This window comes from Idiotropiscis lumnitzeri, chromosome 10, assembly GCF_059441095.1.
Source record: "Idiotropiscis lumnitzeri isolate Australia: NSW breed Sydney's pygmy pipehorse chromosome 10, RoL_Ilum_1.0, whole genome shotgun sequence".
NCBI classification, from domain to species: domain Eukaryota; kingdom Metazoa; phylum Chordata; class Actinopteri; order Syngnathiformes; family Syngnathidae; genus Idiotropiscis; species Idiotropiscis lumnitzeri.
Window position 1 is genome coordinate 17,860,625 of NC_142400.1, and position 13,456 is coordinate 17,874,080.

At 39.0% G+C, this 13,456-nt stretch overlaps 1 protein-coding gene across 1 annotated transcript in view; it reads right to left on the minus strand.

The window, feature by feature from the left end:
- The window catches only part of bckdhb (branched chain keto acid dehydrogenase E1 subunit beta), a 48,817-nt gene that overhangs the window by 19,422 nt on the left and 15,939 nt on the right, over nucleotides 1–13,456 (minus strand). The window contains exons 6-8 of the mRNA XM_088307694.1: nucleotides 11,195–11,303; nucleotides 5,577–5,674; nucleotides 4,652–4,762 (exon numbers count right to left, since the gene is read on the minus strand). Coding sequence (XP_088163820.1) covers nucleotides 4,652–4,762; nucleotides 5,577–5,674; nucleotides 11,195–11,303 — 318 coding nt within the window. The remainder of the gene's footprint in view (nucleotides 1–4,651; nucleotides 4,763–5,576; nucleotides 5,675–11,194; nucleotides 11,304–13,456) is intronic.

The window sequence follows — 13,456 nt, forward strand, 5'->3', positions numbered from 1 at the left end:
GAAGCGGAGAAGGTGGAAGCAGTCACGCTCACCGGTGATTACTGGACTTCTCTCAGTAACCACAACGACCTCGGTGTGATAGCCCATTATTTTGACCCATTTCATTTGCACTTTGTTGGCATTTTATAATTCTTATATTACTCCAATTTGATCCCTTTGAAAGGCTGTTGAGATGTTGTTTTGTGTGACTTTGTGTGATTCAAATCCAATGCTTTATTTTTTTCAATTAGAAAAAAAGTATTTTCATAAAAACAAAAAAAAAATCAATTCTCATATATTAAAGGTATTACAATTCAATAAAATATAGAATTATATAATTAATCTAAAAAAATGGGAGGGATTTTTTTTACAATGAATAAAATGTGCGATTAACTATGAGTTAACTATGAAAAAAATGCGACTAATCATGATTAAATATTTTAATCGCTTGACAGCACTAATATCTAAATAGTAGTGGTACTTCCAAGTTCATGAACGCATCTCTCCATTTGTGAGAGAGAGAGCGAGTGAGGCTCTTCCTGCTTTAACGTAAACCACGGACAAATGCACACTGTTTTGTTTGTTAACAAACATGAGCTCACTGACTCGCGCCTCTTAATCCATAGTAAATGCTACAATATGTTAGCGTAGTATCGTGTTACAATGCTACATCAAACACACACTGTAATCTGTGTGTGCTAACTCCATCTTGCTTCCAGACACGACTGTCCCTGTGACAGAAATTAGTTCAGGCATCAGCCACAACATGCTTCCCTTTTAGATGATCGACCATACCCGTCATGCTGCCATGAATTGCATTAATTATTTTTGGGTGAAATGAGCGGTGACCTTTGGACGATGTTGCTAACACCAGTTAGCCATGACATTACATTTCTCACAATGCGATGTTTAGATCTGACAGATAACCCAGATTACAACAACTGCACGTGCGTTGCAGACAGCTATACAGCCAGTGGGAGAAGCAGGAGACGAGGTAGTTTTGTGAGTAAAAAAAAGCGGCAAATAAATAAACACAGTATATCAATAAACAGCTAAATAAATTGTTAACGATTATGATAGTCGCTGTGATTAGTCGACGCTTGGCAGCCCTAATAAGAGCATACTTGGATGTTGCTCGCACCCTTGACAATGACACAGCCTTTTTAACTAGGTAAAAACTCCATTAAACGTTTGATCTCTGCTCTCTGTGCACAAACAGTATTTTAATCGAGCTGGATGCCAAATACAGTTGTCTCATCACATATTGTCTTATTCTCCTGTCAAACAAAGGAGCAAGTATGAAATACTGAGTGAAACGTGGCCCAGTAAGACTAGTGTTACCCGTGGCTATCTCTAAGTCATCGCCATAGTTTCTGTGGCTCCAGTGAAACCAGAGATGTATTTCATCTCTCTGTCACTCAACAGAGGAGACTGAGAAAAAACTCACACTTGATATACAGCGCTACAACAACACTCTTGATCTGAAAGTGGACAGTTTGGCTGCTGCTGGGGAAAATAAATCCTTACTTGGGTCTGAAAAGTCTGTAAATCTAAGCAACGGCTTCATATGGAACCACTGGGCAGCAAAAGTGTTCGAAGGAAATATGCAATATGATTGGTTGGTAGCGTCATGTGGGGCACTGTGACGGCGAGAAGCAGAGATGAAGTAGGAAAAACACTAACATGCTCGATGTTGCCCATTTGATGCAGCTGAAAACAGACATACAGTCTGGTTAACCAGTTTGCAATCACCCACAAGGCAGAGAGAAGCAGTTGGAGAAAAATCAATTTTCCAGGAAAACTCAATTCAATCTTTTTCAGGACATTGTACTTTTTTTTTCTCATTTTCCATGTGTTTTCCATGATGGGAAAATTTGTTCTGAATCATTTTCTAGGTTTTCCAGGATCCGTGGGAACCCTTTATATATTTACATACAGAGTACCCCTATGATCGAGACTGAGCTGGTTTGCAAATAGTGAAAATCCGTGCAAAAGTGACAACCATTGAAATGCATATATTTAAATTGTGTATATTTATTTATAGACAGACTGACGGACAGAGCTGGATGGAAGGATGGGCACAGATTGATTTTGATTGACAATGTGAAACAACTGCTTAGTTGCATGAGGTAAGCCGTTCGACTCGGTGTGCGGTATAAATGGTACATTCAATAGAAGGTATGCATTTGCCCGAAGATAGCAGTTTGGATCCTACTGGCCAATCACGGTAATGAATGTTCATTACGTGTTTGGATCGCTCTTCGTGCTAACTGCGCAGTGTAATAGAGATGCCAAAAATGTATGGCCAACCCAGAGAGAAAGTGGAAAAAGACCTCAGTGAAATAAAGTATGTTCCCTATATCCACCTTATTTTTGTGTTCTTGATGATCAATTGAGCAATTGAAGTTGACAACATTTGGACAGATACAGCAGCTCTTCAATATATTGGTATTTAGGTATCCTACTGGAAATTCTACAGAGTAATTGGGTATATTTTTGGGTGATATTTATACAACAGCCAAAAATTAAAAAAGAAATACAGAAGAAGAAAAAAAAATAATTTCCACTTTATAATGAAGGACCAACAGGTTTTAATTTTGAGATAATCAACATTTACATTTACATTACTTACATTTAATTTGCATATAGCAGCACACTATGTTCCTCTCCAGAAACATTAGTGAGCTTCTACACAAATCTCTCCCCTTATATTAAGTCTATAAGATGAAGTGAAGTCACAATTCCAGTAGCAATTTGGAAAACAACAGACATGAGTAAGCCTGGTCAAAAAAAAAAAAAAAATCAGCAGTAGTTACGGCGACTGTGTCAGGCGGACAGTATCAAAGTGTCCAGAGTCATTTAAGTCTATTAAATGTTGCCATTTGTTTTTGAGTGCTGTGTTAATTTGGATGTTTGACATATGATGCATTTGTTGTCTTTACTAAGGATTAAAAGGATGGGTAAAGGGTCATTAATCCATGGACACAGTAAGTTAAACGAATTATAGAAAACTAATTGATATGTGAGCTCCATACCGAAGTTGTGCAAAGTCTTAAATGGGATATAAAGGGACAAATTAAGATTATGAAAGCAACACTTGCAGTAGCAGCTTCACACCTCAGTCATCACGCCTCCATCTCACGACACATCCATACATGCCCTGCTACACACACGCACACCGTAATTACGATACCACGCTGATGATGAGGAATGTGACGTGAAAAGTGAAAATACACTGATATCAGTCAGAAATTTAGCTTTTTAAATATTTATTATTTAGTGAATCCGTGGGTGATTTGTCCGAAAAGTGGAACGCACATTAGCATTGTAGTGGACTGGCAGCTAACATCGCCGAAGCAGAACATTGCAGGAAAGCTCAGACTTTACTTAGTAAATGTTCCATCCATCCATTCCATTTTCACACCCACAACCTGAGAACTGTGAGGCGGATGTACGAACCAATAATCCAGCTTTGTAAATGTTATTTACGATAAATTTGTCCTTGATGGTACCAATCAATATACCCGTTTGCTCAAAACCACTGTGGGAATGGTGTCAGGCAGTTGAGCTACACGACAATATGACAATTTATCCACTTGTTTTGCTCAGGTCTATGATTTTATTGAATTCCTCCCCCTTTCCTCATTTATTTTCCCATCTGTTATCTTGTCTTCAAAAGAGCAAATTTCGCTGAACTGTGATTTTCATGCCTAATGTTGAGCCTTTGATGAGATAATAGCTTGATTAAAGCCCGACGGGGTGTGTGTGTGCGAGCGTGTGTATCTATGCATCAGGAACATAAACCCACCACTCCGTTTCATGACATTTTAACAAGGCAGTAGTTTTAAAATACTGCGGTTATTTGAGAAACCCTACTTATAAACACTCTCAAAGTCACGACCACAACTGCCTGTGCCTTCACTTCCAACTCACACCTTCTTAAATTACTCCCCTAGTAACGAAATTCTATTCCTGGTCTTCTGTGCTGGCATTAACAACAGTAGCTTTATAGTATGTAGTTGTGGACCATGGGAATTTGACAGTAAATGTGCGAAAACAAAATTTCATGTTGCATCTCAGTTGTGTCCACAGGAAACACATGGCACTTAAATAAACAATGAACTAAAACATGATATCCCAGGAAAAATTGACGCCACAGTGTAACAGCCACAGCTAATCGGATGGAATTAGGTGAAAATACGAAGATATTTTACTTCAAAAGATAGTTTTTTTCCTCAGAAAGATTTAGGTCACATCACTTCTTACAATAAGGAGGGAGTTGCTGACACAATTTTCTGTGGCCATCCCTGATCTACTTTATGAGACGCTTCAATTTACTTCTAAAATGTTCATTCTTTTGACTGCTCGACTATATTGCAAAAAAAAAATGTTATCACTGTGTAATTGTAAAACATTCAGGAATATTGATAAATGAAAGGTATTACCTATTATTTAGGTAGATAATTGTTCAATTGAAAAATTGTAGCCACTATAATTGCTAAGGAGCATATGCTGTCTTAAATTGTATTCTCCAGCTTTAGTCTCAGAAAGGCAAATTTATATAAATTTATGGCACTGTCCAAATACATAATTAGCTCAGTGTAATAAATGCATTTTTTATCTTTGAGGTGCATTTTAGTTTCATATTTTCCAGCACTAGATTGAATGTTACCTTGCAAACAGTTTCAACATCCCATGGCAAGATAGTGCGAAGGTCAATAACCTCACAGGACACACCCAGTTTTTCCTGGGCCATTTGGGCCACTTCCTTCATCACATGTACCTAATGAAAAGGAAAGAAAAAAATAGCCCACATGATCATGATGATTATTATTTTTCGGTCTTTCAGCCATGACTTTCTGTGATTGTATCAACAGATTACAGATGCCTTGCAAGTAAAAATCACTTCAATTTGATTTGATATCATTGTCTGTGATAAAGACAGAGCATAAGCAAATACTTTGTTCTTCTAGAGCTCAAATTCCACTGATGTAGTTTTCTTTCTCACTTATCATAGACGGCCAGGCAGATGAGGAGTGGTGAGATAGGAAACAAAGAAATGCATTGCCACTGTTTCCACTACTTTACTGGATCATCTCTCTCGCCAAGTCATCCTTTAAGAATATTACTGGCTATGATAGAGACGCTTTCTCTCAGTGTCCCTTGAACCCATTCTCAGGCCGGAGCTACATTGGGGCCGGATAAGCCAGATAAAGTGGCTGGGAACAATCAAACTGAATCTGACTCCTGGTGAGTTACAGGCTCTGTGATACCAAGCCGTAGAAATCAAAGCTCACTGATGAAAAGAGCAACAATGGAAAGTGTACTGCAGACATGTGCCGTTAATAGGCGGAGAGCAAAGCGCAGCCTTGGTTCTGAGATGTCTGCACAGATGTTGTCTAAGCATACCAGCTGAGAGACCCTGCAGTGACACAGGAGGCTAGTAATGGGCTTCAAATTAATCCACTGGCTTTGAAACTCACATATTGTTGATGCGACTCCCTATTGCCTGAGCCTAGGTTTTCCAAAGATAGACGGAAACTAAACTATTCAGCACACCCGCAGAGATGTTGTCAATGATGTGCAGGATCATCTACCTGTGTACCCCAGGCAATCAATGTGACATCACTTCCCTCCTCCACAATCTCAGCCTGTGAGAGTGGAATCGTGTAGGCTTCTGTGGGAACCTGTTCCACTGCAAACACACACAAAAAAAAAACAGATTAGAGCATTCCTCACCTGCAAAGATATCCAGCAAGTAGAACATCCGCAATGTTACCACCCTGTATTGGGGCATCGACAAAAGGGATCTATTTTTGATGACTGGCACGAGTTTAATCTTTATTAAGTGTTTCATCAATGCTATTTTGCCCAACAGTGCGGTGTCAGAAATGTTTGTTTTTGACAGGGTAGCAAACAATCAAACCTTTATTGTCACACTTTTCACCTCTCTTAATGAGCAGAGTATGATGACATTAAACACACTGCTGTCCAATATTGGGTCGACGGACAATTGTCACCTCGATGTTAGGCAATAGAATATGGAACCGAATAATTATGCTAAAATAAGCCCGGTCATATCGCTAAAAAGTACATCATGATATAAGTATTTAATATTGGTCCATATCAATAATTATTGAATTTTATTTTATTTATTTTTTAACTATTCAAACTAGGGACCAGGATGATCAAATAGGAAATTTAGGTAATTTTATTTTAACATGTAATATCTAAACTTTAATAAGGGGCCAACACAACTACGAAAAAGTCAAATAAACACGTCAATATATGGACAAAATAAATTCCTTTTATGGATGAAAAATGTTTCACAATCCATTTCTTATCACTCTGTCAGAATTGATACTATTTAACCTATTTAAAATAAGAAAAAGTAATTTATTAAAGACAAATCAAAATCAATTCAATTGATTAAAGATAAAATTAAATAACACAACGACAAGGAAAAATACTATTCAAAATATCTGGTAGTAAAACCAATTTTCAACACGTGTACACTGTTTTTGTGTGCATTGTAATCTAGCGTAATGTGCAAAGTTGTTCCTCCAGCGGTTAAACCGTCATTCACTGTTCATACATTTTAAACTAATGTGAACTAATGCGCTCTCTTGCAGTTCTAGCATTACCATTCATTCACCCAACCGTGCGGGCACATTATTGCCAGTCGTGACAGTCCATTCATGTTTTACTTGGCTGATTGTGACTTGAGTACTACACCATGTATCAAACCAGAGATGTTTAACCAACTTAGAATGCGCAATATAATCTTTTCAGAAGAGTTGTACTGAGTTGATGGGTCTTTTTTTGGACATAGACATTGCACTGAAAGCAGTAATGCATATTTTCGCCCCTTTTCAGCCTAATGTGTCATTTGCATCTTCATGATCATATGTTGCTGGAAGAGTGTGTCTCCAGCTGCAAAATTGGTTCCGGGAACCGCAAATATGGTTATAAATATATTAAAAGCAGTTTTGAGACTTTTTTTTCCCCCAGCCCTACTGTAAACCTATGGGCATTTCTTCTAATATACTTGCTTTTTTTGGTGAAGCCATAGTACTCAAAAGAGAAATACAAGCATAGGGTGAAAGTTCAAATTGAACAAAGAAAGGCCCAAGTCCTAGATCCAGAATTAGTTCTTGTGACCGGTATTTACTATATTTACAATATTGGTATTTACCTTCCTGCAGTGAGCCAAGATTTCATTCTGCTATGGGGCTCTTTATTAAAATTACATATCGCTTTTTTTTTTAGCTGTCAATGAAATCAATAACATAAAGACCCAACACTGAGCGCCAAACACAGAGGTGCTGTGCATAGTGCTGTGGTACAACATAATCGACATCGCCACCCGAATGCCTACACGATTTTTATGGTTCAGCGGCATCACCAATAAATGATGTCACTTCCTCAAAGAGCTGTCAAAGGAGCTTGTCACACCACACAAGAGGAGTTGACTTGTAGGCCACACCCGACTGCAAACCCCTGATTTTTGAATAGAAAGTTGCATGGTGACAGAAGCCACAACCCGCCTATCACAGCTATTTTCAGGCAGTAGGCGGGGGACACCGTGAACTGGATGCCAGTCAATTGCGGGGCACACACAGACAAACAACCATCCGTGCTCACACTCAGACCTAGGGGCAATTCAGCATGTCAAATGAACCTACGATGCATGAAACCGGAGTTCCCGGTGAAAACCCACCCACGGGGAGAACATGCAAACTCCACACAGGAAGGCCGGAGCCAGAATTGAACCCATGACCTCTGCACTGTGAGGCCAACGTACTTACCACTCTATCAGCGTGCCAAGCCAAAATACAAAAAATTCAAAACTACTAACTTTATTCGATGAATAGAGCGACTAACTGGAATGGCACAACTAAACACACATATTCCTCTAGCGGTACATTTTGTCTGGCCGATTTCAAAGGCTACCATGTTTTTCCAGGACTTCATTGCTCCTAAGAGACTAAATGTACTTTTATCAGCACATGTTTGAGTAATATTTTCCAACTCCACATTGATTAATGTTGCAAAAAAACAAGGTTTGTATAACAAGGCGAGGACTCATATTGATGTGGCCCTAGAGAGTGACTCACAGTACTGTAAACAAAAAAAGCACTCTCACGCAACAGAAATTTGGACAGATGATTAAAAATATTTACCCAGCAAGTGTTTCCAGCACTTCTTCACTATCAAAGTTTGTCACTGAACAAATGTGAAGAGATGATCTTGAGAATAGGGCTGTCGCTTTTCAATCCTTTTAGAATAATTTATCCTATTAAATGCCCATTTAAATATCGCGTAATTGAATGGAATGCAAGCCCCATTGACCAATATTTTCCAATGAGTCTGGGGAAAATGGTAAATGGAGTTATATAGCGCTTTATCTACACCACAGTGCATTACAGAAGTACACATTCACCCATCAACGCACACAGTTATACACCAATGAGTGGCTGCTGCCATGCAAATTGATGCCAGGCCCCCTGGCAGCAAATCAGGTTTTGGGGTCTTGCCCGAGGTATCTTCAATTCAACTGGGAATGGCAATAAAGAGCTTGAAACAAGCACTTGAACACTTTTTTAAAGAATTGTACATTATTCTGCCAGTTTACCGCTTGTTGTCAACTCAGACTTTTGCTTGCAACACAATACAAACAACAAACGGACAAAAATTCAGCCAAATAGTGGCTCGCATTACTCGCAAGTGCGGCTGAACGATTGATTGTATTTGAATATAATCGCAATTTGAGAAAGTGTAATTTAGTATTTACAGAGGCGGCAGTTTCATTACTTGATTGACAACGCAGGATAGAAGGGGATTCACAGAATGCTAGGCTTTCAGCAGCATTAGTTTGCAGCTTTCTTAAAAGCCTGATCCTTTTCACCTTGCATGGTTAAAACTTCCTACGTGGGGAAAAGTAATATTGTGTATTTTGTGATGTTTTTGGCTACGTTTATATTCTGTATCATGTTTCATGGAACAAAAGAAAGGAAGTAGCAAAGGTACTGATTTTTTATTTTTTTATTTTTGTAACCTGCAATTGAGTATGTGCCTTTACACTACAGTACATACATTTGAGCACTTGACTCTTTTTTGCCGGTCAGTCCCCTGCCCTCTCCCCACGATCTCTGTACCGTTCTGGCCTCGGCTGACCCTCCAGCCTTATCCATATAAAACGACAGTCCACCACCCCGTTCTCCCCAATAAAAAATAGCGTACGTGCATATGACAGTGCCGTGGGACAGATGCTAGCGGTTTATTAAAACATCATTAACTGACTAATTTACTATTCAAATCCGCTAACCTTATTATGGTCTTGTCTCCATCTTATCAATCTTCTTCTTTCCCATGAACATGCCCAGTACAAGTAAGTATGCACTGGGATTAAGGTATTGCCCCCGTTGTAATGGTATAACCCAGTAGCAGGCGGGAGGAGCAGGTTACGTGATGTCAGAATAAGGAAATAAAGGCACACTTGAGCGCACACTGCTTTCTGACGTCTCTCCATACACAAACAGTTGGTAGAGGTGCTTTCGACGGGTTCGGAGGCAATTTTTGTCGTTGGCATTTTCGTGAGTAGGCTCATCACATGCACGAGGGTTGATTCTAAAATCAACCTAAAATCGGCCTTTGTTAATCAAACCAGTTAGCACGATGGCTTCACAGTGCAGAGGTCGTGGGTTCGATTCCGGCTCCGGCCTTCCTGTGTGGAGTTTGCATGTTCTACCTGTGCCTGCGTGGGTTTCCTCCGGGTACTGCGGTTTCCTCCCATATTCCAAAAACATGCATGGCAGGTTGATAGGACACTCTCAAATTTCCCCTAGGTATGAGTGTGAGCGCGGATGGTTTTTCGTCTCTGTGTGCCCTGCAATTGGCTGGCAACCAGTTCAGGGTGTACACCGCCTACTGCCCGAAGATAGCTCAGATAGGCTCCAGCACCCCCCGCGACTCTCGTGAGGAGAAGCGGTACAGATAATGGATGGATGGAAATATATTTGTGTTCTTGCACAATAGTTTGAAGCAAAAATCCCACATTTGAACAAATTGCTTTAATCATCCTCATCTAATCAAACTGCAGCAGAGCTGTTCTTCACATCTGGACTAAACTAATCTAGGTCAATGTGATTATGGAGTTAAAATAATTTCTACCATTAAATCAAAATAGATTATGATAAGTAAAGAGTATGATCTACATGGGTAAGTCATTTGTGAAGAGGATCATTACACTGTACAGAGCCAAGATGCTTACAGAGGTTTCTTTCAGTGCTTTAAATTTGTACTTTCGGCAAATTTCCCTCAATGACAGTGATTACTGCAGCAAAACGACTTAACTATTTTCTAAGCGTAAGACCCAGGTTGGTTTTAAAAACAAAAACATAGCCAAAGAGAGAATGGTGAAAGATTAGTCAGGAAAATGTATCATGCTTATCGTCTAGCTGGGTTGTTTTTGTTTTCTTTTCCCAAAAATTTCAATTTATTACAGTGCTACTCTCACAAATAACATTATGAGATCTGTGACACCTTCCAGATTAATATATTTGAATTTTGAATACCTCAATCACAACTACAGCTCCTGCAATGTTTAACTCATTTTGACAGATAGCTTTTTCAAACTTAGAATTTATAAAGTTTGTTTTTTGCGGTGTTATTTAGTCTAAAACATCCGAGATAAATATGCCCCAAATTCCAAACTGCCATCAAATAGAACTGCAGCTTCTCATGTGAGCAGTCATACGCCTGACTAGATATTGTACACCAAAGGATTAACACAATGGACTTTTTGCTTTCTCTCTAATTTACAATATTTTTTTTCTCAAAGCATAACGGTGGAAAGAGAACAAGAACCACCAAGCAGTGTTGTCCAGCGTTACAAGCTGTTTCAATCCCATGATACCCAAATATGACTGCTTGTAGAGTGAGTCAAACTTGTGACTAACTCATGACCTAGTGTAGGTATAACCTGCCTCATACTCTAAATTATTTGTGATGAGTTGCAACCTTTTTGTGAACGTGATAAGAATAAACAATGTAGAACACGGATGCATGGATTTAAAGCTGTATGCTCAAGCATATTTAAATAACTGACTAGTTTTCAAGCATGAATGAGTGCTGTTTTCAAAATGAGCTACAGTAAAAAAAAAAAAAAAAAAAAACAAGCCACGGAATTTACATTAGAAATAATCCAACTTACCTGCTGCCCTGTAAAGTATCTTGGGTTCAAAGAAAATGCAGGGATTCTTATCAGCGATGCAGGAGAGAAGCAGTCCTTTGGCCTGCACTGGGCTACGAGGTACGACAACCTGTACACATAATAATAATGATAGTTCGTCAAACAATATGGATAAAAGTGATTCTGCATCTGTTATCCTGTGATTATATGCACATTTTGCTCTTACATACATATAGTAGACAGCGATGGACATGAATTACGATGAAATGACAGAGTCTGTCATTGAGTCCAAACACTACATTTGACATTACACAGGCATTGTGAAAAATGTTGCAAGTTCAGTAAGTTTCAAAAGTTTATACCCATAAAAATAGGATCAGATGGAGCATTAAATTTGCTATATGATATAACTTGGATCACTTTCTTTAAAAGAAAATCTGTATTTTCTTGACAGACAGAATATGTATTACACCTCACAACATTACAATAATTTAAATGAAACCAGTACAAAGTCAGGAGAGCTTCAAGAGGAAGAAAATGTCTCACCTTATAGAATTAACCAACATCTTTCGATAATTTCTTTGATAGTGCATCAATGTGTTTCCTAAAGTTTCAAATTTCTCAACGTATATTCCCAAAAATGTGATAAATTCTACCCTCTCTGTAGCTCTATTCAAGTCAAAGCAACAGCAAAACAACAATGACTAAAGCAAAACAACAATGACTAAAGCCAATGAAGCCAATTTAGGGTGTTGCTAACCCTCAGATGAAGCTGGCTGGGCTGATTGTATGCACAAAGATTAACATTTATCAGCCTGACCTTTGTTGAGAGATATGTTTACTGCTTTCAGGGATAGTTACTCAGAGTAGTTCAAGCTGTAAGCCGTATCATCTATCCAGCTGTGGTGAAATAAGACACCTTGGTGTTGACCGCATGAATGTTAAGACGATGACAGACAATGAAACATGTTACAGTAATTGTGACATTTTTTGTTTCCATACGACACAGGCTGTCCGCAACATCATTGATTAGGGTCCAATGAAGTCTGGGTTAACAACCTTTGGCAGGGTACAGTTTTAGTCAGAGGCTTAAATATTGTTGGCATCGGACAGAATGCTCACACCTCCAAAACTCTCATTTTTGTTACTGCATTATCAGACAACAAGCGGTTTTAAATGCTTTTGATTCGTCAATGATTGATTTCTAAAAAAAATAACAGATACATGTAGGGACTGATAAATAGCATAGATTTGTGGGAAAATAAGCATTATTATTATTATGATTTGCAAACAAAAAACACAACAACATCGAACAAATGATCCCAAAGTTAAATGTGGCATGGCCTGGCCTCCATTGCTTCTCCCTTTCAACACGTGCCAACAAAATGGGGCGTGATCAACAAAACTGTGCAAGCCTCCACTGCACACTCAACAACAGCGTGCGGGGTTTTGCCACAAGATTTTACGAGTAGCCAAGTCTCGGCCACTGGTTTTGCATCCACTCAAAATATGAACCGTAGTTGTATGATGTGGCAATATCGGAAATTATAACTCATCAAATGCACAGAAGCTTACGCAGATGTAAAATGAATTATCGCAAGAAAGCCAGACAGTTGCCCAACGGCTGCTGACAAGGCATAAAAATACAACATATACCATTGATCTCAACTGAAGATAGAGTCTGAGTGTGTCTGGGCCGCACAAGGTATTCCACAAAAAAGACGTCCACGTATTTTCGTAGAATCTCCGCGTCTTTATTAAACAGTTCAGAACATTGATTCTTCAGAAGGTGAAAAAGATTGGTGACCTGACTTTGTATACTCCTCAGCACGTCTACTTTCTCTGTACATTCATTAGATGTCCGGGTGCATCTGTGCTCAACAACAAAAAAATCGGTCTCCCATTTTTCGTGACAATGGTGGTTGTCACTGCTGACCTTTCTCTTCATGACAGGTTTTGAAAAAGACATGACTGGGATTAAGTGACAGGTAGGGCAGGGTGATATCTTTATATGAACATTCAAGATATTACTATGGAAAAGTAAGATGATAAAAGTCATATCAGTCACGACATTCTGTAGTTCATGCTGCATGTACAACTCAGACCAAACCAACCACTATAGTTTGCTGTTGAGCAACAGTTAAAGCCAGCCAATGTCAATCTTCTCACAGAGAGACACAAACACACAGACTGTGAGAGAGACAGAGAGACACAGAGCGAGAGAGCGAGAGAGAGAGAGAAAGAGAGAGAGAAAGAGAGCGAGAGAGACGCAAACAAAAAACG